The sequence below is a fragment of the Fonsecaea nubica genome (assembly GCF_001646965.1).
Source record: "Fonsecaea nubica strain CBS 269.64 chromosome Unknown Scaff16, whole genome shotgun sequence".
NCBI lineage: Eukaryota > Fungi > Ascomycota > Eurotiomycetes > Chaetothyriales > Herpotrichiellaceae > Fonsecaea > Fonsecaea nubica.
In genome coordinates this window covers 79,028-102,539 of record NW_019173689.1, presented here as the reverse complement: position 1 = coordinate 102,539, position 23,512 = coordinate 79,028, and the positions used below count along the sequence as shown (strand labels likewise).

General features: G+C 53.7%; 8 protein-coding genes across 8 annotated transcripts; 2 read left to right on the top strand and 6 right to left on the bottom strand.

Annotated features, from left to right (window-relative positions):
- Positions 1-258: 258 nt before the first annotated feature.
- Positions 259-2,588, bottom strand: AYO20_03397 (hypothetical protein; the record flags this gene model as incomplete). Its single annotated transcript, XM_022641700.1, has 3 exons — positions 259-293; positions 352-2,090; positions 2,146-2,588. 3 exons carry the CDS (start codon positions 2,586-2,588, stop codon positions 259-261), a joined length of 2,217 nt encoding a protein of 738 aa, XP_022502233.1.
- A 477-nt stretch (positions 2,589-3,065) lies between these two features.
- On the bottom strand, positions 3,066-4,524 carry AYO20_03396 (formate dehydrogenase; the record flags this gene model as incomplete). Its single annotated transcript, XM_022641699.1, has 4 exons — positions 3,066-3,412; positions 3,462-4,006; positions 4,083-4,258; positions 4,357-4,524. 4 exons carry the CDS (start codon positions 4,522-4,524, stop codon positions 3,066-3,068), a joined length of 1,236 nt encoding a protein of 411 aa, XP_022502232.1.
- A 1,198-nt stretch (positions 4,525-5,722) lies between these two features.
- Positions 5,723-7,882, top strand: AYO20_03395 (hypothetical protein; the record flags this gene model as incomplete). The annotated part of the gene is made up of 4 exons (XM_022641698.1): positions 5,723-5,775; positions 5,831-6,070; positions 6,128-7,283; positions 7,442-7,882. The coding sequence occupies 4 exons, from the start codon at positions 5,723-5,725 to the stop codon at positions 7,880-7,882; spliced, it is 1,890 nt and encodes a 629-aa protein (XP_022502231.1).
- A 137-nt stretch (positions 7,883-8,019) lies between these two features.
- AYO20_03394 (hypothetical protein) lies at positions 8,020-9,159 on the bottom strand (the record flags this gene model as incomplete). The annotated part of the gene is made up of 1 exon (XM_022641697.1): positions 8,020-9,159. The coding sequence occupies one exon, from the start codon at positions 9,157-9,159 to the stop codon at positions 8,020-8,022; it is 1,140 nt and encodes a 379-aa protein (XP_022502230.1).
- A 1,194-nt stretch (positions 9,160-10,353) lies between these two features.
- On the bottom strand, positions 10,354-12,076 carry AYO20_03393 (hypothetical protein; the record flags this gene model as incomplete). Its single annotated transcript, XM_022641696.1, has 2 exons — positions 10,354-11,792; positions 11,851-12,076. The coding sequence occupies 2 exons, from the start codon at positions 12,074-12,076 to the stop codon at positions 10,354-10,356; spliced, it is 1,665 nt and encodes a 554-aa protein (XP_022502229.1).
- A 2,361-nt stretch (positions 12,077-14,437) lies between these two features.
- On the top strand, positions 14,438-16,793 carry AYO20_03392 (hypothetical protein; the record flags this gene model as incomplete). The annotated part of the gene is made up of 5 exons (XM_022641695.1): positions 14,438-14,554; positions 14,650-15,213; positions 15,344-15,468; positions 15,569-16,102; positions 16,265-16,793. 5 exons carry the CDS (start codon positions 14,438-14,440, stop codon positions 16,791-16,793), a joined length of 1,869 nt encoding a protein of 622 aa, XP_022502228.1.
- A 195-nt stretch (positions 16,794-16,988) lies between these two features.
- On the bottom strand, positions 16,989-18,363 carry AYO20_03391 (hypothetical protein; the record flags this gene model as incomplete). Its single annotated transcript, XM_022641694.1, has 4 exons — positions 16,989-17,167; positions 17,350-17,765; positions 17,848-18,190; positions 18,246-18,363. The coding sequence occupies 4 exons, from the start codon at positions 18,361-18,363 to the stop codon at positions 16,989-16,991; spliced, it is 1,056 nt and encodes a 351-aa protein (XP_022502227.1).
- Positions 18,364-21,340: 2,977 nt separating this feature from the next.
- On the bottom strand, positions 21,341-22,435 carry AYO20_03390 (hypothetical protein; the record flags this gene model as incomplete). Its single annotated transcript, XM_022641693.1, has 3 exons — positions 21,341-22,161; positions 22,239-22,276; positions 22,332-22,435. 3 exons carry the CDS (start codon positions 22,433-22,435, stop codon positions 21,341-21,343), a joined length of 963 nt encoding a protein of 320 aa, XP_022502226.1.
- Positions 22,436-23,512: the final 1,077 nt, after the last annotated feature.

Here is a 23,512-nt window from a genome sequence, read left to right as displayed (position 1 = left end):
GGTGAAATATTGCCCCGTGCTTAAGCAACAGTATGAGTATCCGAAAATAGTGTTCATTCACTAAAGCCAGTTCTTCTCTGTGCGTGGAAGCAAAGTCATGAAGGTTATGCAGCATTGGCCAGACGTTTACCACGCCGCTTGGATCGACACCGTTCTCAAGCAGGAATTGAGCAATCTCACACCCAGCCTTCTGTTCTTTAGGTGGCCCGTCAATGAAGGCCGTCTCGATTACCGTCCGTAAAAGTTCTACGCCATGGCCTAAAAATAGATCCGGTTGTCTTTGAAGTCGATCTCTAACATAAGAAAAGAAACCAGATTCAATGGTCCTGAACAGAAACGATTTGTCCTTACCGTCAACAAGCTCCAGGCTATCTTTCTCCGTCGGGCTGCATAAGTGACAAACATCGTTCATTCTGTCGAGTAATGGTGTGCTTGGAGTGCCCAATTCGTCCTCTGCGACTGAGGCACATTCAAAGAAGTCGTCCCACTCAAGGGAGCTCACACTGCCTGGGAAATTCTCGGCTTGTCGAATGAACGCTTTACATATGCACAAATACGCATTGAAGTTTTGTGCCGAGTAAGAAGCAAGCAGATCCTGCATTTGTTTTGTCTCCAGGAAATCGCCGACGGTCCGATGAAGGAAGTCGACACGCTTGACTCCTGGTTTGTCGGAGGATTCGGTAGATTCCAGTAGTCCTCTGTAACGACCATTGAGTTGTCGTCTCATTGTTTCTTCTACCACCTGAATCTTCTCGTCAACTTGGACTGACATGAAATCATCCCTCACGGAACCCTGTCTGAGAATGTCGTCCCCCTCGTCAATGCATGAGTAAAGAAGCAGTCGAAGGGGTCTGTATGTGGCAAGGACAACACGGAAAGTGTGCGCCATTCTCCTGCGATACACCTTGTCCACTGATTTGATCATTTTTTCAAAAAATTTGTCAAGGTCACTTGGCATCTCCAGTACCCTCTCGTACAGAAGAGACAGAGAATCGCCGTTTATAAGGCCGTCTCTGAGAGATCGCGTGACTAGGTAGACCCAGAGAAAGACTCCTTGGGCGCGCGACACAATTTCCGACACCAGCCTCTCCATCCGAGCGACTTCTGTTGTCATCGTTGAAAAGTTTGCTACTTCGTCCAGCTTTTCTCTCGCGTAAAGGGCGATGTCGGTTTTTGTAAGGTCTTGTAGGTATAATTTGTTCCGAGGATCCTGGCCAAAGACGTCTTCAAAGCAGTTCCATGGCCTGCTGGAAATACACACTTTGACATTGTCGATTCGAGCAATATTCTGTATTGTCTTCATGATATCCAATGGATCACCGTCATATTCGTCTAGACCGTCAACGAAAATGCAGAGTTTTGAAGGGTTTTCATCGCGTATGGTCAGGTGGCTCAGTCTCCTGAAAGCTTCGTTGAGCTCGAGCATGGTCCATTCGGCTTGAAAACCATGTCGAGATCTTGCCCATCTTTCTAGACAGATGATTGGGATCCAGTCGGGAAACGTTTTGAGTATGTCAAACAAGACCTGTCGAAGTAGACCGAGTTGAGACTTTTGCATGTCGCTCCCGGAGATCCAGAAGAAGAATCCGGCGGTAACAAGACGACTGCCGTCGGCCCAGGCTTCAAGGCGTTGCAGCGTCTCCGAGCAATCATAAAGATACTTCATCAAAGTGCTCTTGCCACTACCGGGTTTGCCTGAGACCCAGTAGATGCCTTCACCATGGGTTAGCCATTCGTGGAATCTTATGCCGGAACGAGGATCGGAAGACGGCCACCGAGAAGGTTCAAATATCCATTTGAATGTATCCTTGTGCGCTTCAGCAATGGCAGAATACCTCGCAGCCATCCGCTCGAATACCAGACTTTTCAAGATGGTCGTTTCCTTCCGCAAACTTTCTGCTTCGTGCTCCGAGCTGCGCAGCCCTTGATCGATACGAGTCAAATGCTCGCCTGTGATGTCCTGCGTACTTTGTACAAGGTTGCGGAGCGATTCAAGCATGGTCTCAAGTCTCTGTAGTCTCATTGAGTCGATCTCGAGATATTGTGTCCGAGCATCTTCCAAGGATTGAAGAGCCTGTCCTTGACGCACACTGACGATGCTCAGCATTCAGAAAGAGAGATCGAACTGGGAAGACCGAGTCTTACCTTATGTATGAGAGTACGTGAACGGACAAGTTGCTGCGCGCATCCTCGAGCCGCTTTCTTAGTTTGGCAATTTTGTCCCTTTTCCACAGCGTCTTGAGGGCCTGGAGAAAGCTTCGCCATTTCTTGCGCGAGCCGTCACCGGCCGTAAGGCTTTGGATGGCTGCTTGGAGCTCATCTCCAACAACACGGGAAGCGGCTGCGATCTTGACAATCTCTGCTTCGGTCTGGGCAACAGCGGCCTGTGAGGGATCCAGAGGGCTGATCAGCGTTGAGCTGAGACGCGAGAGGCTCTCGGCGACGTCCTGGAGCTCAACATTTTCGGCTGAGGTTCCGTTTGTTGAATGATATATCTCCTTTGCATCCGAGATGAGCCGCCGACTGAAATCGATGAATTGAACGATATTTGCGGCCAGGCCGATGGCGGAGAGTGGATCAAGGACCATACCAAAAGGGCGACCGGAGGAGCAACAGGTCGAGAAGGATGATGATGATCAAGATGAAGATAGAGAAGCAGGATGACTCGAGGTGGGCAAGAAGGAAGGCGTGAGGCTGAAGGTCAAATTCCCCTCCACCTGCGATTTGGGCTGCACGTGCACAGCCCACGTCCAGCCTCAGCCTCAATAATGCCCTCAGCCTTGTCTGCCTCGTTCGCCTTGGGCATTTGTGCAGGAGACGTGGACCAATCGGGCATGGAGATGAAGCATCAACCGACCTTTTCATTGGGCTGCTCACGACAAGAGAGAAGACGACGTGGACATCAACCATCGCTGCAAGGCATAAAAACATCCACGCGACTAGAAAAAAAGACATTCAGGTTCAAATCAAAGGCTTTTCTCCCACGACTGGGGGTAGAATTGAAAACTGTATATGGCAACAACCGTCACAGCCGTCGACCCAACAACTCCTCCTTATGTACATGATCAATTCTTCTTCCTCTGGCCATACGACCGTGTGGCGTAGTCTCCCTGGTAGACAATCAGATCCGCCGGTTCGTAATCGTGCGTGCCACTCAGGTAGCTCTGGAGGATCCTCTTGACCCCGTCGGCATAGCGCTTCTGCGCGTCCAGCGAGCTGCCCGACATATGGGGGACCATGCCGTTACCTCCTCCGAGGGGATTCTTTGCATAGCGAAGCGGGTGGTCTCGTGGCGCGGGCTGGGGGAACCAGACGTCGCCGCCGTACCCGTTCAGGTGGCCTGACTTCAGAGCAGCCGCGATGTCGTCGGCCACGACGATTGCGCCGCGGGCAGTGTTGACGATCCATGAGCCTGGGGCATGTTAGTAACGTGGTTCAAATCTCGAGGATGAGGATCCTACCTTTCTTCATCTTCGAGATCAGCTCCTCGTTGAACAGGCCGTAAGTCTTCTCGTGTAGCGGGCAGTTGATAGTGACAATGTCGCACTGGGCTACCATATCCTCTAGACTCTCCACTCTTCGGCAGCCAATTTCGGCTTCCACATCAGGGTTGAGAGGCTGGTAATCGTAGTAGAGGAGCTCCTTGCAGTCAAACGGCTTCAATCGTCGTAGAACACGTTGGCCAATCCTTCCGATGCCAACTGTGCCCACCACCTTACCTTCCAGGTCATACTCATTCCGTGCGACCTGGGCAACATTCCATTCACCCCGTTCGATCTGTTCGTGTGCTGGAATCCAGTTACGGACCAGGCCGAGCATAGTCATGACCACATGCTCGGCGACCGACACCACGTTGGAGCCTGTGACCTCTGCGACGGTGATACCGCCGTTGGTCTTATTCGCGGCATTGAGGTCGATGTGGTCTGATCCGACACCAGCAGTTACGGCTAGTTTGAGCTTTTTGGCCTTCTCTAATCGGTCGGCGTTGAGGTAGGCCGGGTGGAATCTGAGTTAGCCCTTGGATTAGCACAGGGTAAGGGTTACCGGGAGAGTCAATGTTGTGACCTCGAGGCTCCACATACGGGGTGGTGATAAGGATCTCTGCATCTGGGAGCTCTCTTTCAAACACCGAGTTCGGGCCCTCCTTGTCAGAGGTGGTAACGAGAGTATGGCCCTGGTTTTCAAGCCATTTCCTGAGACCCAGCTCATTCTCGGTCGTCCCTAGCAGTCGTGGTTGCTGTTTGGCATGTTCACCTCCCTAGGGCTGTCAGTATAGTTACGTCCACTTGAATGCGAAGTGGTTTCCTTCTGGAAGTTGTAACACAGTGAATGGGGGAAGAATGGAGGAGAGCTTACATCATATAAAACAGACAGAATCTTCACGTTGCGGTTGGCTGACGCGGAAAAAGATCTGATTGATGATAGGCCCGGGTTTTGACGCAGCAGCCTTGGGCCCGCTTGAGCACACAAGGTTGAAGGTCCTGAGAATCCGGTTCTGACTGCTGCTGTTCGAAGCATTTCCATGGTGGCCCCAGTGGCACGGCACAGTTCCTCTTGACGGTGTTTAGAAGATGACGTTCACGAGAGAAGGGGAGAAGCTTTTCAGACTTGATGGACAAGAAATGGAATGCTATCCCCCAACCAACAGCAGACGGTGTGCCTTTAATGGCACAACTCGGTGAAAACACGGACAAGGCTGCATTGACCTTCAACTCGGTGGAGCAAAGACATTTTTGGACCTTGTTCTGAAGTTCGGCCAGGTTCCAGATCGCTCAAGGCGTCGAAACGCTATGGGATGAATTGTAACCCGACGTGCCGTAGGAGCCCTGAGCATGTAGGACATAGCGAGATGTGTGAGGTCAACTCCTCGCTCAGAATGTCCTCCTTTGGAATGGCCAAAACATGACAGTACAGCCTCTGACTTGTTGTCACACGGTTCGCTTACCGCCCGAATAGGAATAATATACTCATTTGGACTTGGAGACTCTCTGCAACTCATTCTAGTACCGGTAGAGGATGATAAAAGATCAACCGGCATGCGAAATGTTGCTGAGGTGGTTGAACGTGAGACTGGGAGAAGGATATAACGGGTACCCACGGAAGACTGACCAATAGGCATGGCTCAAGTGCCGATATTGCCGATCACGCCGATAACACCGATTGGTCAGACTTTGGTATTTGTGGAACGCGCCAAGACACCTTCTCCACGTTATTTTCGCCCCGCGTCAACTCCCTCCACATCCTCATATCCTCACGTCCCCAGAACCGTCGCGGCCAGGAGGAGCCAATACCTGACCTAAGGGAGTACAACTGTTAGCTAACATAGGTATGGGTTTAATTGCTCAAAGTTCATCCCTTTGCACTTTCAGACTACTGAGGAGCTTTGTCCGTGCCCGCTGCTTCGGCAAGTCGCTCCCTCTGAGCCGGGACATCCACACCCTTGAACAATAGTCCCATTGTGTTGCAGGTCCAATACCCCTTCAGGCTCTCCGTCAAAGGACTCTCTGGACTAGAAACAAGGGCCTCCACCAGACACAGGTGACAATCAACAAGGATACCAGGCCCAACAACCTTTCATGTCAGCACGTCCCACAGCGCCTCGAAATGCCGTTGCCTGTGTTCCCTGCCGAACGGCCAAGTTGAGATGTTCGCACCACAACCAAGCTCCATGTGATCGTTGCCGGTCGGCCGGTCGCGCGGCTTCGTGCTATTTTCCCCAGAAATGGACGTCCGCTCTACATCGGCAGCCGAAGAAGCCGCGCCGTGGGATTCAGCGTCAGTTTGAGCAGCCTCGAAGGCCGGAACACGGCAGACCCAACGCCTCTGCAAGCTTCATTGCGGCCGACGATCAATCGTTCAGGCTAAACCCTACTGAAGACTTGCGTTCCTTCTCCGGGGGCGAGCACCTATCGGACGATCCCTTGAGGTGGTTCACACACGACGTGCAACAGTGCTACCTGCGATGTACCTACAAGTGGAGTTTCCACCACAAGCCAAGGCTCTTGCAACAGATTAGGGATGGAACACTTGATACGGCAATGGCGTGGGCCATCCTCACTCTGGCTTCCAGGTGCGCTCCTTCCGACTGGGCGCTGAATCTAGCGTCCTCTTGTTAACCCGTCCTTAGGTACTCTCCCACGCCGGGCTGCTTTGGCTCACCGCTCGAAGCCAGCAATTTCTTTGCCCAGCGAGCATCACGTGCTGTCCAGCTCCGTATCACCTCCCCAAGCCTACCCCAGGTGCAGGCTCTTTTGCTGCTCACGGGCCACAAGTGGGGAGCAGGTGACGGGAAGAGTGCATGGATTTATCTCGGCATTGCTGTGCGCATGGTGCAGATGATGGGGCTCTGCGCAGAAACCTCGAACGCGTCTGGTAGTGGTTCGTCGGTGTCAGAGGCATTCATCCTGGCCGAGGAACGTCGACGCACCGCCTGGACATGCTTCCTCATGGAGAGCCTTCTCAGCGGTGGCGGCAGTCGTGCACGTATCCTCCGATCCGAGGATATGACGATTCAGCTTCCGTGTGAAGACGAGGCATTCGTGTTTGGGACACCCGTGCGATGCGAACTGTTCAACGACGCGTACAAGTATTCCAGCGAGGAGCGGCCTGACACAAGGTCAAGCCCGTCTATCCTTGCTCACACGGTAAGAGTTGCAGATATATGGGGTCATGTGGCGAAGTGGGCGTCGTGCGGCGACGACAACCCTGCCTCTCAAAGTCCAGGTAAAAGTGATCGGGAGTCGAGGGCGCACAGCCTCGTCTCGTCGCTTGAGCACTGGAAAGCGACGTTGCCGGCCCGGCTACGGTACAGTCTCTTCTCTCTGCAAGCCCACAGCGTGCTCGAACAGGGCCAAGGCTTCTGCTACATGCACTGCATATATTTCATGGCTCTGATATTCCTCCATCGGCATCATCTGCCGCACCTGGGTTTGGCGAGAAGCCCAGCACCACCACAACCAATACCGCCGCCTCGGAACAGTCCAGACCAGGAAGGGGCAGCTTTCCCCGACCGTGCGGACCGGTCGTCGCACACCCTCTACGACACGGCGTCCACCGTGTGCGACATGTGCGACGAGATCAACCGGGCCGGCGCGGACTTCCGGCGCGGCCTGGTGCCCTGGATCGGCTTTACCGTCTACACCACCATCGGGGTCATGCTGTACTTCCAATCATTCCCGCTCGAGCCGAGCGTCGAGTTTCTCACCAGCACTAGACAGAAGCTGCACAGCGCATACCTGCTCCTCAAGGAGATGAAGAACGAATGGCCCATGGCCAGCCGCTGGGTACGTTGTCACTTGGTCACATTCCTCCCCCGTCCCCTTTCGCCCTTCTTTTCTTCCTCGCAATACCTCACACATGACACTATATGACATGACATGACATGACCCGTGCTCATCATACACCCCATATGGCTGACCTCAATCACCCGCGTACCGTGTAGCTCGAGAATATATACTCGTTACAAAAATACCACGCCACCAGGCTACAAAAAACCGGCCTGTCGGTGGAAGAGCTGCAGTGTTTCCGCAATCTAATGGTCGATTACGGCGCCCTGCACGACACGGTGGTCTCGGACACGACCGGTGGCGCTCGTTTCGCGGGAAACGCATCAGAAAAGGCGATGGCGACGGCGATAGCGTCAGGGTCAGAGTCAGACACCTGGTCCAGCGTCGATGCGAGACCGCCGCACTATCCACCGCTCCGACAACAGGATACGCCGCACTCGGCCAGCGCCTCGTCGGGCGTCGATGCGCTCACTGTCCCGGATGACTTCGACGGTGCCGATTACCTCGTCTCGGAGGAAGAGATGGCCGGCATCTTTCAGGAGTTCTGGACCATGTTCCCTGGGGAGATCAACTCGGATCATATGGCTTTGGAATAGGCCGCGCACGCAGACCAATTAGTTTGAATACAATAAGTAAAAGCAGATAAGTAATTCTTAGATAACAGAGACTTGTGGCATAATTGTTTTTCATTTCTTACGGCACTCAATGTGAGGTTGGACAGACCATGTCGTTTTTATTTGTGAAACAACCTCAACACTCCTCTCAGGACTTGGTGAGCCGTTAGCTGGCTCGGAGGCACTCTGGGACCAATGTATCCCTTGATGGGCGGCTCCCACATTGGGTTTGCGCCATTGTTCAGGGCGTGCTCAATCTCGGCGAGTTCAAACCATTTGGCTTCTTCCAGCTCTGTTTCCGGGTAGGTGATGGACTCTCCCCCTTCGACGCATTGGCCGATGACGCCGATCAACATCGTCGACGGATAGGGCCACGGTTGACTGGAATGGATCTGCACTCTGTCGATGTGGACGCCAGTTTCCTCATAGGCTTCCCTCCTTGTCGCCGTCTCGATGCTCTCGCCGGGTTCGATGAAGCCCGAGAGACATGAGAAGTAGTTGGCAGGCCAGCGCTTTCCACGGCCTAAAAGGACACGTTTCCCGTCGGCCGAGATAGGGGCGATGACGGCAGTAGGGTCAGTCCTTGGGAATGCCTGGTTGTGAAGGCCAATCCGGGTCGGACATGCTCGCTGACGGAGGACGCCATTGTCGGCAGGCGGACAGACCACTTTCGCCCCGCCATGGGTGGACAGCATGCGGCCACCGCAGCTAGAACAGTAGCGGTTGCGATTATTCCAGTCGATCAGCGACCGTGCATGGCTATATATGGCTGATTGCGGGTGATCTAGTGTGAGGTCGATCCGGGTAGGTACATACTTCAGACCGGTGGTTGCTTGTGACTCCTTGAATGCAGCATAATGATTCGGGCTCACATCGAGAGCAAAATAGGGCACTCCGGAGTACTGACCCAGCTGAATATTTTCTCCAGTGGTTGCAGATTTGTCTTCCAGGTCCAAGCCGAGGAAGATGAGGGTCGGGTGGTGATCAGCTGGGTTGAACTCAGCTATCTGGGTCTTCTCGTCTTTGGCGTAAGGACGACCAATTGCGCTGGCAACGTCTTCATATCTGCTAAAGGCGAGCTTCCCATCTGGCGACCGCAGAGGGTTCAACTCGTTGAAGGTGAGATACTTTGCACTCGGATGGGTCGAGGCTTTGTCTAACAGCTGGTTGTTTAAGCGGATGAACGAGAGACGGGTGATGGGCCCATTAGAAAAGTAGGCGTTGTGGCCCTGGCCAAATATTTCCAAGAGACTGGACATTGTGGTTAGAAACAATAAAGCAGACACTCCAGAACCAACATTCTACTCGTAAGAGGGCGAACTGAATAGGCACAACAGGGTGGGATTTATTGACCGACGGTGTTATATTTAAGCGCTCGGAATAGGTGGAGAGTGCCCCGTGCCGTTGGTCACTCGCTTCCAGGTTGTTACGGCTGTCCAGGATGTGCGGAGGGATCCCGGTGTGCTCGGTACGGTGTCTTGTCTGCGGTCTTAAAGTTATTTGTCGCCGTTATACCTGCTCACCTGCGAGGCTGGTTGGGAACGGCGCAGCCTGGAGCACGAACTGCAGATAGCTTTTCGTCAGCATTGACCAGAAATCCGCACATTGTCTCTTGGTTTCAGACCAGTGACCATCCCCAATAGAACCTCCGAGAAAGCGCCGGGCGTTCTTGGTGCCTCAATTACCAACTCTGTCTTGAAGGTCTGTAGTGTTAGAATCAGATGTTGCTCGAATCCGGGGGCATTTCCGAAGGGCGCCAGGTTGCATGCTGAACTGCTTGGATAAATTGTTTCGTGGATAGGAAGAAGGCTTTGAAGAGCTGTTGACAGTGTGGAAGACGTCACGTGATTTATGAGAGTCGCGCGATCACGGGACTACGCGTTAAGTGGCTTGGCAGACGTCGGAGGTTTTTATCATCCGCCAGTCCCTCAAGTGTCGGATGATAAACAGTGACCAACTCGCACGCAGAAACGGAATGAGTCTCCCTACCTCCGCCTCCGTGTGTAAAAATACAGGGTCATTTCCTTGTCATTTGGCTTCTTGAGTTTAGTGGAACCACCCACTAATGTGACTCTTCATTCTTCGAGGATCTCAAGCATTCATTGCATCCCCAAGACGATCCAGTCCGTCACATAACCCTACCCCAATTTCTATGGCGATACTTTCGAGCAGTGAGGACCGAATCTTTGGTCTGGCCGGGTCGATATAGTGTGCTGGCATGGCTGAGGAGGAGAAGGTGTATTTTCTGATGCTGCAACTCACCAGGCAAGGTAAGGATCAAGATGAGGAGAGGACAAGGCAAGAAGACAATGAAGGCAAGACAAAGTACCCACAGAAGATGATCTGAAATGCCGCCATAATTTGGATCTTTGACTCTTTGCTAATGACGTTTGATTGCATTCGGACCTGAAGTCCGCGTGTAGGTGTTCTTTACATGCTCACTTCATACGTTCTCACGACTCGGCAGCTATCTCCTGTCTCGCCTTTGCATTGTCGTCAAAAGGCTGCAGGCCACCTTTCGCGGGACCGATGAGTTGAAGTCCTTCGGGACTGAATCGGCTGCCGTGGACGTGGCAGTCCCAGCTCTTCTCGTCGTTGTTCCAGCACACTATGCCCTTGAGGTGAGGACACACCGCGCTCATACGGTGGACCTTGCCGTCCTTGTCCTTGTAGATGGCTTGAGGATGCGACGTCCTTGGGTTCAGCACGCCTCCTTGGTCCTTGCCCAGATCTTCGACGTCCTGGATGTCCGCTTGCAGGAGGCGTTTGTACTGCGTGTTGATCTGGACGTCGTGCTCGATCATGCTCGGGAGCTTGGCCGCCACGGACGAGATGCGTTTGGGGTTATAAACCTTCGCCCAGGGGTTGTCGACGCCTTGGATCTCGTCCGCAAGCAGTTTACCTGCCAGCACTCCATGAGTCAAGCCGTTGCCCGAGTCACCGGTAACAACGTAGACACGTTCACTACCTTCGTTCTTGCCAATGAACGCCATGTGGTCAACCGGCTCGAAGATCTGGCCTGACCATTTGTAGTCGACGCTCCCAGCACCGGGAAATCGTTCTCGAGCCCATGTTTCCAGTTCCTTGTACCGCGCGTCCCACCCGTCCTCCTGGCCCACTTTGTGGTCACATCCACCGACGACTATATAATCGTCCTTCTCGTCGCATTCAGTCATGCGGGTATACTTGTATGCATCGGCCGAGTCGTAGATGAGACAGTCTTCGACGGTGTCTTTGGGGACGCGGATGGCGATGCAGTATGTGCGGTTGTACTCCATCTCGGCGATGATGCTGAGTTTCTGCAATGGCACACAGGTGGCCTGTACCGCGTGGTTGCACTTGACCGTGTGGCCATTCAGTGTCGAGACTGTCACACTCTTCGCGCCCAGGTGGACGTCGACCAGGGGTACGTGAATCCCACTCTCAGCGCAGTCAGTCACTCGTGTATGCGTGTAACATTGGAAGTTGGGTTGCTCCTTGAGCCACTTCAGCACGCCCACCAAGTATTTGGTAGGATGGAACGTCGCTTGACGACCGACGATGACTCCGCCTCTTTGGTCCGGCTTTCCACTCCAGCCTTTGACGGTGAGGTTCTCGTCATATCTCGAGTCAAGGCCGAGTTCCTTTTGCAGGGCAGACTCTTCCTGTAGTTCTGCCATGTCGTCGTCATGTTCCTTGGTGCCCACGGGGTACTGGGACAGGTTGTATGCCGGTAGCATGCGGTATTCGCAGTCGATCCCGAGCTCTTTCGAGACTTCACCCACATGCCTGATAGCCCAGTTGTGCGATTCCGCCGTGTGTTTTGCTCCCTCGGGGCCGAACAGCCTCTTGATCGCCACATAGCCGTCGTCGAGGTCTGAAGACAAGTGGCCGGACGTTCGACCGGTTTCCCCTACAGCAAGCAGGTGTCAACACACGTCATCGTCCCTAGACTCCAATGGGAGTTATACCTGAGAGGATGTCTCTTGCCTCGAGCATAACGACATTCACGCCCCTCCTCACGAGCTGCTCGGCGGTCGAAATGCCCGAGATGCCTGATCCGATGATACACACATCGGTCTCCAAGTCCCTGTCCAGCTTGGGGAACTGCGGTCGATTGGAATACGGTTCGAGGTGCACCCAGACAGAGTCATGGCGACCAGAAGTTCTCATGAACTGGTTGGGATCTGAAGACATGCTGATGAAACGACGTGGCACTATGGTTGGACGGCGTCTGGGGGTAGAAGATACAATGACAGCTCGCTGAAGGAGGAACAGAGTCCGCGAGAGGCTTGATACCAGAGGTCGCGTCGAGATGGATCGTGCAGCTGAACGTAGGAGGAAGAGTTCTGCAGCAGTAATTCCCATTTCTTGAACCGTCGTCAACAGAGCTACGAGGAGGTAGTCTTAGGCATGTATAGATGTCGTCGGGAGGATCATAATGGCACGAGCTAGGTAGGACATTGGCCTCGACTGCGGTCTGTCGTTGACTGATGATGACTTGATTTGATTTGCCCGACCTGTCAAAGGTCCGCAAGTCACATCCGGTCTCGTTCTTCGCAGGAGATTTCGGCGTCACGTCAATGACTCTGGGGAAAACGCAGGTGACTCTGGGTCGCATCGCGATCTCACCCCATGTGTTGTAGCCTCTTGAGGAGCCTCGTGTCAGACACATGACGAGCGACGCACTAGCCAGCCAGCCAGCCAGCCTATACTGAGATAGAACGTCACGGCAAGTCTCTCCAGTGAGCCCCTGATGATCCTCGCGGACCGGCTATTCCTGACTTCATAACGACGTAATCTGGACACAGCAGCACTACTGAGTCTGTACACAACGCAGCCTCTGCAGAATAACACCCCCGACCAGTGGCCCATGTTATCCATCGCTGAATCTCTCTGCGGCACTAATACAGAAACAGGACGCCATCCCGTTGTCGGTGGGAAGTTATTGATACATACTCTGTATAACGCTCTGCACCTTGGCGCGGGGTGTTCCCGACGGGGCTTGGACAAGTCCACCACCAATGGACTATATTCTACTACTGAATAGCTATCCACTCAACTGTGTAGCGCACTGACAGCTTGCTTCCTTACGCAGCTCAAGACGTCGACGTAGAGAAAGTTCAGAGAGCTCCGATATCAGGCCTGTCCGAGTCTCCCGGCGCCACTTCTGGGTGGCCGAACTGACTACCGTCCAGGCATGCTTTAGGCATGACCAGAAAGTCGAGCCTTCAGCAAGATGAGAAGCATGTTGAAGAGCAGCTCAAACGTCACTTGCCCCTCTCCTAGCGCCATGTCGATAGAAAACAATGGCACCAGTTTCTGCGCTTCGGAACATTGGACCGGCGGTAGTCGAAAGGGTGGGGAAGATCGAACCACATGGAGCCAGTTCGGGGGCGCTGATCCGGACCCTTTCTCCGAGCTGTGTATCGTGGTGTCCCAATTGCTCCTGCTTCTTTTCCTTCGTGCACGGCTCGACTGCCAATCCGTAAATGTCTTATGTTCGTCCTTTTGTTCAATTCGGGAGGGAAGCGAGGGAGGCGGTCAGATATCCTCCGGATAGCCAGCAGGGATATGAGGATGCTGAACTCGGGCTTGTGAAATCCAATGAATGTATCACGCGGCCAAATTATCCCATCTATGTCCGTGTCAAGAAGGCACTGTGTTGCTGCAAGCCTCGCTGAAGGAATTGACAACTCCAGCCTCATGGATATGGCGCTGAGTCGGCAATTGGGCCTTTTGTTGGTGTTTAATGCTGATGACGGCCTGTCCAATCATCCTCTGTAGTTCCATCGGGCTGTCCCTCAGAAGCACAGCAGTGGTCAGACTGTCAGCTCAGCGTGATTCTTTCCTTCCACAGTCATTCCATCCCCGGAATCCTGCATATTCAAGCTTTTACCGGCTTTTTTGTTTGACAAATGGTTTTCTTCCGACTGTAACAGGCACCGAGGAGACCGAGCTCACGACCATGTGTGGATGGATCGGCCGTTCGGGATTTTATATCGGTGAGACGAACGACCCTGGGGAAATTTCAGCATGCAAGCCCCAGGGATAGAGGAACAACAGAGCTCAGAGAGCAGTGCAGTAGGAAATCCCTCGTCGATACTTTATACCCAGCGCGCAGATCATCTCCCGTGCATGATGTTTCCGGGGTGGACAATCATTTGACTGGCAGATCCAATGAGCCCGCGGATGCGTTCTCCGGTGGACTGTCAAAATCGAATGGATGGGCTGTGTGATGTTCGGTTTCGTCATAGCAGTCCAAATCTTCTGCCTGCTCTCTGGTTCTACCGCAAAAGAATTGATGTCATACACGTCTCGCCTGGAAAAGACTGTGCGAGACTTGCGAACAGAAGGTCTGCGCAGCCTCACATACCAAACACTTTGAAGAACTACTCCCCGCAAGACTTCGCTTCGAGCACTGCGAAAACAAAAGATCCATTATACATTTACAGAACTTGTATTTCCCCTCGTTACATCCCATTCTTGCTCCAAAAGAAAGAAACCCCAACTCGGTCCCTTATCTCTTTTTCGGCTTCTTTTTAAATGGTCATAATCATGTCCCAAGAACTCGGCCCGCTTCCAGACACCGACCCTGACAATGCCCCCCAGCCCTCCTCATCTCGCAAGAAAGTGAGCCTCGCGTGCCTGGCGTGCAGGAGACGTCGGACCAAGGTACGCGTCCTTCAAGCCACTCGCCAGCCCGTGTTTATGTCTGAGAGAGACGGGACGAAAATGAGAACGGCGGATGTGGCTGACTTTTGTGCCAGTGTGACGGCGGCGTCCCCTGCGCTTCGTGCCTTTCCCGAAACACCGAATGTGTCAAAGACGAATACGACGACGGACGGCGCAAGCTCGCGGTCAAACGACGGTTGGAGTCATTGGAGAAAGACCGCCATCTGTTGGATGCCCTGCTCCACGCGATCCGCACAGGAGGACCATACCAGCTGGATGCTCTGGTCGGTCTGATACGAAGCAACGCTGGACGACAGCACCTCGCCGGCTTCCTCGAACACGAGTTCGGCGGCATCAGAGAGCTGGACCTCCAGAACCATCGCCACGGGACGTCCCCGACGTACAGGCGACACCGCGCCCGCTTGGGCCGGATCCAGGATATCGTGAACCCCCCGATATCCGTGCCCGCGAAGCCGTGGACCACCGTCACCGACGACGATGACTTCGTTTCGCACCTCATCTCTCTTTGGTTTACCTGGGCTCATCCCTGGTGGCACTGGGTGGACCAAGATCTCTTTCTCGAAGCCATGAGATCGGGTGACCCTTCGAGCCTGCTATGCACTCCCTACTTGGTCAATATGATCCTCGCCGACGCCTGTGTCAGTTTCATCCCCCCCCCCCCCCCCACAGTCCTCCCCTCTGCCCCCGAAAATCAACCCCTGAGATTTGTCACAAGAGAACGAAACTGACTTCCAGCCCACATAATAGCTACTCGACACCCTGGCGGAGGATGGCACAGATCCCAACTTGGAGATTCGGGATCACTTCTACAACGAAGCCAAAAGGGGGCTCGAAGCCGAAGAAGGCCAAGTGTCGCTGGCCACGGTGGCAACATTGGGGGTGCAGTGGACATAGTAAGTCGCGGGGTGCACACCATGATTGATCCCCTCGACCTGTCTCAATTCCTGCTTTTTTTCCCTTGCTCACAAACAATTTGCGCGTTGTGTTCCCCAGCCTCAACATAAACGGTCAGGACAAGCTGGGGAACGGTGTTCTGTACCAGCAGATCTTCCTCTCCAAGGGCCTGAGCAAGTGGCGTCACAGGATCGAGCACGACCCCTCGATGACCCACGAGTACCTCTCCAAGGTCGACTCCTGCCTCTGCCGGCTCGAGTGGACTCTGTACGCCCTCAACCCACTCATCGGCCTCGCCTTGAAGCAGGTCCGCGTCTTTGACCGCCCGTCCCGACCGAAACCCATCACACAGTCCGGCGGCTGCCAACAACAGCGAGCGTCGCCCTGGGCCCCATACCCCGTCCCCCATCCGAGGATCGAGTGGCACCCCAAGTGCCACTATCTCGCCTTTATCTCGCTCGCCGAAAAGGCGACCTTGGACGAGACACTGTTCGAGAAGGAACAAAATAACGCCGGCGGCGGCGCAAAGGACAAATTTACACGCGTGTACCAGGAGGTGGAGGACTGGCCGGACCATCTACCGGAGTGCATGAAAATGCATGACAACGCTATGCCTCATGTCATTGCCTTGCAGTAAGCTGAAACCCTGTGTCCCGCCCGTGCGATGTACCCACGCCTCCCTAGCCCATTGTCTTCCATGAGGAACTGCCTCTATTTGTGGTCCATTTTCCACTTCCATCAGCGAAGAGGTTCTCTCTCGTTGCTAACGTCCTATACTCTTGCTTTTGTCGACAGTGCACTCCACAGCTGGGTCAACGTGACAATTTCGAAACAAACAGCCGCCCTCGACGCCGGGGTATCGAACCGACCGTCCCTGGCGCGGACGCCGAAATCTTCGGTGCGCAGCCATTGGATTGAAGTCTGCATGTCGGCCGCCAAAAATATCAGTAATCTGCTCGATCAAATGCGCTTGAACTGGGGCGCAGACCATTTCCCGGTCATTATCATGCAGCCTGCCACCATCGGTGCCTTCACCTTGCTCGAAGAACTGAATGACCGACCCGAGTCTCAAGACGCCTTCTTGAAGCTTTGTGTCAACCTCCGCGCTGCCAGTCGGAGGTTTCGCGTCAGTCGAGGGGTTCTGCGTCTTCTGCGCCGCAAGGCCAAGGAGAACAGCATCGTCCTCTCCGACGAGTGCAACCACTTACTAGGCGATTCCGACACCAATATGGACGTCGATCAGAACATGTCGATGAACATCGATAACATTGGCTTGGAGTATTTGCTCGAGAAGTGGGATGATTTGGATCTCGACGAAATATGATTGCTATGTTGAGCGGTCCAGTTACACCAATGAATAGGTGCCTCCCACCCGGCGCGATTTTGACAGTAGATTCTTTTGCTGAACAGCGAACAGAGACCTTCTGCGACAGAGTCACATCCGAAACCAAAAGCAGACTGGGGATAGATGGCCAGGCACCCACCAGCTTCAGATACTTTGTGTTGTGGAAATGCTGATTTAAAGGACTTGCTCTCTCTGCAGAAACGGGGTCTCAGGTGTCATGGTCGCGCGTTTTCCGAGGCTGCCGGAACTGAACGTTTTCCCATTATGTCGATGATTCTTCCCATCAACGTCTTGATTTGCGCTGTGTCGGTCGCGCAAATGAAGAAATCCGGATGTCTCGCCTGGTTCGGCGACTTGAATTTGTCCGATATATATTGGGAGGCGGCCTCATAGTCTGACCCGCCTGATTCCCCGGATGCCCCCACGCGGAGTCAGCAACAACACCTCGCAACATGGGAAGGGCAGCTGACACACAAGACGAAGGGATGGTAGAGGTATCAAAGGCCCGGGAGCGACATAGAAGGGGAATCCTTACCTTCATAATCGGGGAAGAAAGCCTCGAGTGGGGAGCGAGACAGCTTCTCCCGGAAGAGATCCGTCTTGTTGAAGACCAATTGGACCGTCGAGTGCGTGAACCACCGGGACTCGCACACGTCACGGAAAAGATTGATAGCCTCCTGCAGGCGGTTGACCGAGCTATCCTCATAGAGCATCTGGTCGTACTCGGACAGGGCGACGAGAAAGAGGACCAGGTCCACGTCCTCGAAGTGGTGCATCCATTTCTTTCTCTCAGACCGCTGCCCGCCGACGTCGATGACGCGGTAGACCGTGTCCTTGTTTGATGTGAAGGCGAACTCGGCAACGCCCGTGGTCTTGTGCCGGGACCGGAGGATGTCTTGGTCGTCGGGGACGAAGTTCGGGGATGAGATCCGATCGATAGAGTCGAAGTAGCTGTTACCATGATTAGAAAGAGTATCTTAGGAGTCAAAAGGTGAACCGTGGGTCTGCCCAACACCCTGTGCTAGCGACGTACTACCGTGCAGAATCGAAGACTTGGAATTCGTTGCATCGTGAGAAACAGGTTTGCACGCCGGCATCGGCCCAAAGAGCCTTGATGGCGTGGTGTACCTCTGGAGATAACTCTGCGGCAGTCATCTTCTGTCTTTGTGAAAGGACTGCCGACGCGTGCCGATCGGACGCAGGGTTTGAGAATGGGATGCCAAGGACATCCATGGCCTCCAAAACGGCTTGCATGGACTGGACGATATTGGCGAAGATGACCCCTTTGAAGTACCACCGCTCGTCGGCGGAATAGCCGCCTCCGTTGACGAGTTTCAGCTGCTTCAGCACGGTGGATTTCCCGGATTCGCCAGCCCCTATCCGAACGTTCAGTATCGCGGACACAGCTCACATTTTCTCAAAGGCACCAACCTAGCATGAGGATCTTTACCTCTTTCTTCCGAGACTGTTGGTCGTGCCTGAGCCGCCGCTCGACCCGGAGGTGGCTCATCCTCCTCCTTCTGTCCTCTTTCCCCAGCGCACAGCCCATCCTTTCAACAATATCGCCTGAGGTGGAAGCGTGTCTGGAAAACGAAAGGCCGTGAGCGAAGGAGGAATTGTGAGGGGAGGACCAAGGCATGAGAGATCGTCAGGGAGCTGGGAGTCGAGTGGAATTCCTCGGCATGGCAAATTCTTCGAGCCGGGTATTGAGGCGCCCAAGCATATTCCCTACTCCTATACAAGCAGGCCGGAAGCCGATCCTCCTTGTGGGTGGAGAGCTAAGTCTCTGCCGTGCGGCCTCGAAATACTTTCTCCTCATCGTCGGCCTCGCTGAGGAATCCAATCAATTGCCCTGTCGGTTACCACTGGCATGAATCATGATTCCTTCTTTTCCAGATCTTGCAGCCCACAGCAACCCTGGTTTCCATCGATCTGGAGTCTCCGCCACAAACCAATTAGGCAACGTCAGAGCCCAGAGTTGATTGGATGATCAGCAGGGACTAACGCAGGGAGGCTACCGCAGGCGCGGGCTGGATTGAATCTTGATAGACGAAGAGATCAGTCCCCACACCGGCTCTTGAGATATTTTCCGGGGCGTGCTAGCCGGTGCCAAGAGTCTAGCCTGTATAAGGAAATTATTGGCGAGCAATTCTTGGATTCGTCAATCGCTCCAGGGGAAGAATGCCATCGGAGAGGATGCGGAAAGGAAGAGAAATCCAGATCAATTTCAGATCGGTGTCTAATCTCGTGTAGCTCGTATTTCGGTGCTATGGCGTGTGTGGAGCGATTGGAGGCCTATTGATGTGGCAGATATAGGTATACGACAGGAACTCTGCATCATCAAAAGCGGATTCACCGTACAACAACTTCTTGGATTCAATGCTTCAGCACAGCTGGGGGTCGAGCGGCCAGGTATTCCGGGGAGACTTATGTCAGCCCGATCGCAGGTAGAAAGGTCAACGACATTGACTGAAATTAAACGTCCCGGCGAAACTCCATTACGAAGACTCGTTTAGAGCAGATAGCAACTTTGTAGAACCTCGAGACTTGCAGACACCATGTTTGTCTGCCTGAGGAGCTGCTTGGTGTCCAGCACTTTGGGTCCCTTGTCTCCACGGCGTCCACAGCGACGAAAGCTGAGAATGCGATATGATGTGTGGCATTGAGCCTCCTCTTGCGGCATGCATGCTCCCAGTTGCAGACATTTGTGTTCCCTCCGGTGCATTCAAAAGTCAGGTAGCAAACGGAATTGAGGCTTGCAAAGAACGGGCAAGGCAAAGGATGGTGAGTGTTTGAGGCTGCATCTTTGTCACCTTATGGTCGGCATAGTTTGCAAAGTGTGGTCAGAAATCATTGACATCCGCCGTTGAGGCACTTGAGGCAGTCGTGGTGTCGTGTCAGAGGATACGTCTGTAGGGGGTGTCCGAATACTGGTAAAGGTAGCCTGGCCCAAAGGCCCAAAACGGCTTGGTTGAAGAGCCAAAGAGGACAGAGGCAAGCGTGGTTCCCATAGCGGCAGTCGAGATACGCGAGTCTGATTGGACAGTCTTTTGGTGCCTAAGGCTCAATAGTCGATATGCCATTGATCAAATCAGCTGCCCGTCATGGTCTCAGTCTGCTTTTCTGGTGTTTGACTGGGCGTCTATTCCACCCATCGCCCTCATCCCAAGAGTGGTCGACCTGGTGTTTCAACGGTGAGTTTGAGCCATATTTTTCCTGGGCTTGCTTGGTATCGGTTGTTGATTGGCATATCTTCCAATCGACCGGTGTGATTCTTAGCATTCGCACCAGTTACGGGTTCTTTCCACTGAGGAAGAGAAGAACAATGGATTCATCGACGAAAGGGTCAAACTTTGATGTTGTCTGGCCACAGCTGGTCGGGGCTCTGCGGGAGGCCGTGTTGGTCTGGCCGAAGACGGCCAATATTCATCCAGCTAAGCATATGCAGGATTGAAATGCCACATACAAATCTTCGGATATCGATGAGTTGACTATCCATTGGAACCAAGAGAGGTCCGCCATCTGTCCCACATAGTCTTCGAGCAAATTCTTTCCCTGCTACTGGGGGCCCGGATCTTCTCCCCATAACTTCCCTCCATGCCTCACATTACCCTGGATCTCTTCAAGAATCAGGCCCTGCACTGGTTCCATTGATACCACAGGAATTGGAAGCAGGAGGTTGTCCTGTTATATCAATGTCGCGCGGATCTGAGCGTGTTGTGATGCCGATTTGTAATGCCGAAGATATCTGATGGTATTGTACGTAAAATCCGTCGGATCAAGATAACCCACACGTATTTGTCTCAAAATGTTTGCAACTGCGCCCTTTCAAGACCAATTGACCACGAGGAACTGCCTCGAAATCCACTCAGATCAGAAGCACAAATATTCATCCTGGGAGGTATCAAGCTCACCTTGAAACATCCAGCTCTATCCCCAGCTCCCGTCAACTATCACTGACAGTCTGATACCGCAGGCACATCCCGCCACCTGGAACGGCGTTATCGGACTGGGAATTTCCACAGACCTACAGCCGTTGTCTCAAAGGCGCACTCCAGTCCTCCCATCAGTGATTGCGATGCGGTCCCCGCAAACAGCACGAAGCCTTTCGTGAGGTGGTCCACCAGGCGAGGGTCAGATCTGATGCTGCACCCTAGCAAGCAAGAAAGGGATCTTTTTTCCATTGTTATACATATAGGGGTAGACAAGAGTTGTACAATATGGACTTGGACAAGTTCAAGGGAATCGAAAGGGCGACCTGCGCCCATTTCCAACACGAATTTGAAGGGTGGCGGGTCCTGGAAATAGATAGCGAGTTGAACTTGCAACCCGGAAAGGACTGGCTCCTCCCCATCAAGACATCGAACTACCTTGTAGACGATGAAAGTCCCATCAACATATCCCAACCTTGAATGTACCGTATCCCCAGTCTGCCGTTGACCTGGACTGCGCCATGTGAGCAAGACGACTTTTCAAGCCCTGGGCCTGTCGATATTAAGCGATCAAAACACTGTCGTCTCAGCTCATCAGTCGTAGCCCGGAAGAATCGGGACTCCTCTTTGACGTCGCCAAAAGTTGGCTCTCTGACCCCATTCAGAAGTGAGAAGCCAGCCTCCCCAGCGTTCTAGAACGCCGGCAGAAAACTCCCAAGAAAATTCATTGAGCCAATCTTCGCCCCATACAATCATTTGACCTGTATCTTCAATGTCGCATGCTATTGTGCAAGCCTCTGTTAAGAATGTATTGGCATTTGCAGGGCCAATTGCAATAAGTCGATCTCTGAGACTGGGAGAAGGAATCATGTCTATATAAGCATGATGTGGCGTCGACAGCTGGAGCTGCGAAGGCTTCAAGGCTCCCGGTAGTGACGGTTCCAAGGCTGCCAGGGTGGCCAAATGCGTTTGTGGATTGGAAATGACGGGGATCTCGAGGAGGGGGGCGAACATTTGGTGGAGCGACCGACGTATTTCGCGGATGTTGTTGGGGACAACAACGACGAGGGTGCTGGGGTCGCTGCTGGCGCTCGATAATGGCGTCGTGGCGGGTTGAGGCAACGAGACTGGAACAGGGCCCGGAACGTAAGAAGGAGCCCCGGAAACTGGACTCAGGTAGCCGGCGGGTGCAGCTCCATATGCCATAAATCCCGAAGGAGATCCTCTGACCTCACTCGGGCTCATTGTCGGACCTGGTGAGCTGGCTTGCGACCCGTAAGCAGCCTTCAGAGACTCATTCTCCTGAGCAAGTGCCTGGTTCTCGCGACGAAGCCGTTCGACTTCTTCCACCTGAATACTGTTGAGTTCGCGCTGAGCGGCTTCGAGTTTGTTCAGGTGTTCCTTTCGCCTTTGGCCTGGTGGAAACGTTAGTGCCTGGTTCGGAGGCAAATTTAGGAGGGGCGTTCCGCGGGAGGCGCAGAGCACCACTTACGGAACACTCGCTGGGCGTTGCGATTGTATTCTCTGATACTGTAATCAGCGAAAGTCCCAGCCGAAGAAATGAGACGAGGACGTGTCTACATACCTCTTCTTTGCTGCCTTGCTTGCTTCACTGCCCGACTCCGACATGGCGACGATTTGGATGATTTCACTGTTGGTCTGATGGATGATCTCTGTGGCGACCGACATCATTCAAGTACCCTTGGGTGCTTCTTGCATTGACGTGGATTTGGACCAGCTCGACCAGTACGTAAGGCCGGGCGCAAATGGAAGGATCCGCAAAAGCAAAGCGTGGCCGCCTGGCAAAGGGTCCTCCAGTGAGAGGTGGAGGACAAAAAGCTGAGATGCACAGAGCCTGTGGAAATTGTAACGCAAGGCGTGGCAGAAGCGATATGTCCAGGATTAAAAGGAGATGAAATGATCCGAATAAGACGAGTGTTGCCTGTCTGATTGGGCAGCAGCGAGAATCGGGAGCAGAATAGCGCAACGGCCGACCTGCGAATAGTCAAGTTGAGTCGAATATGGCCAAACGGTTATAGACGAGTCGGAGCCTGAGGAACTTGATTGATTCATGAGTCTGGCGGTCACTTGCCTATATCTGTGGAGATACACTGCCCTGAGGACCCAGCAGATTGACACATATAGGTCTATCAAAATTTGGGTTAGGTGAGTGTTCGCAATGGGGACCCGCCCTGATGGTCCAGGAGGGCAGGACTATGTCCCGCGAGCGAAATGGAAAGTATAGTCAGCCACAGCCGCTTTGGTAGGGTTTGGTTTTCTCTGCCGTTGGCCGAAGTGGATGGGGATCCAACGCAGCCGGGCCTACGCAGAAGGAGACAGCAAAGAGGGACCAGGGATCCCAGGATGGCAGTGAAGTTCTCATTCGAGTCTCGGCAAGACGTACCTGGTCCAGCTTGGGAATGAGGCACGCAGGGGTTCGTAGTGAAGCCATTGGAAAGCGAGGGCACAATGCACCAAAACCATGGCGCCAGGTGAGCAAGGGTTTCTCGCCTGGGACCTCGTCCTTGGTCCGAAGCCTGTGTAGGCTTCCCATAGGGGGACGTCAGACGCGAGATCGCCGCAGTCCGCAGGCCGGGGCCGCCGTTCGGCAGAGTGCGGGCTGCCATAAACGGTAAGACCACAAAAGGGTGGATTCGGTATCCAGTCACACCTCACTCCGTTGTCGAACACGGGCAGCGCAGGCACCGCGCAAATAGCAAGCCTTAGAGGAGGGGGATCTGAGATTTTGACGGCAGGGAGGCTGAG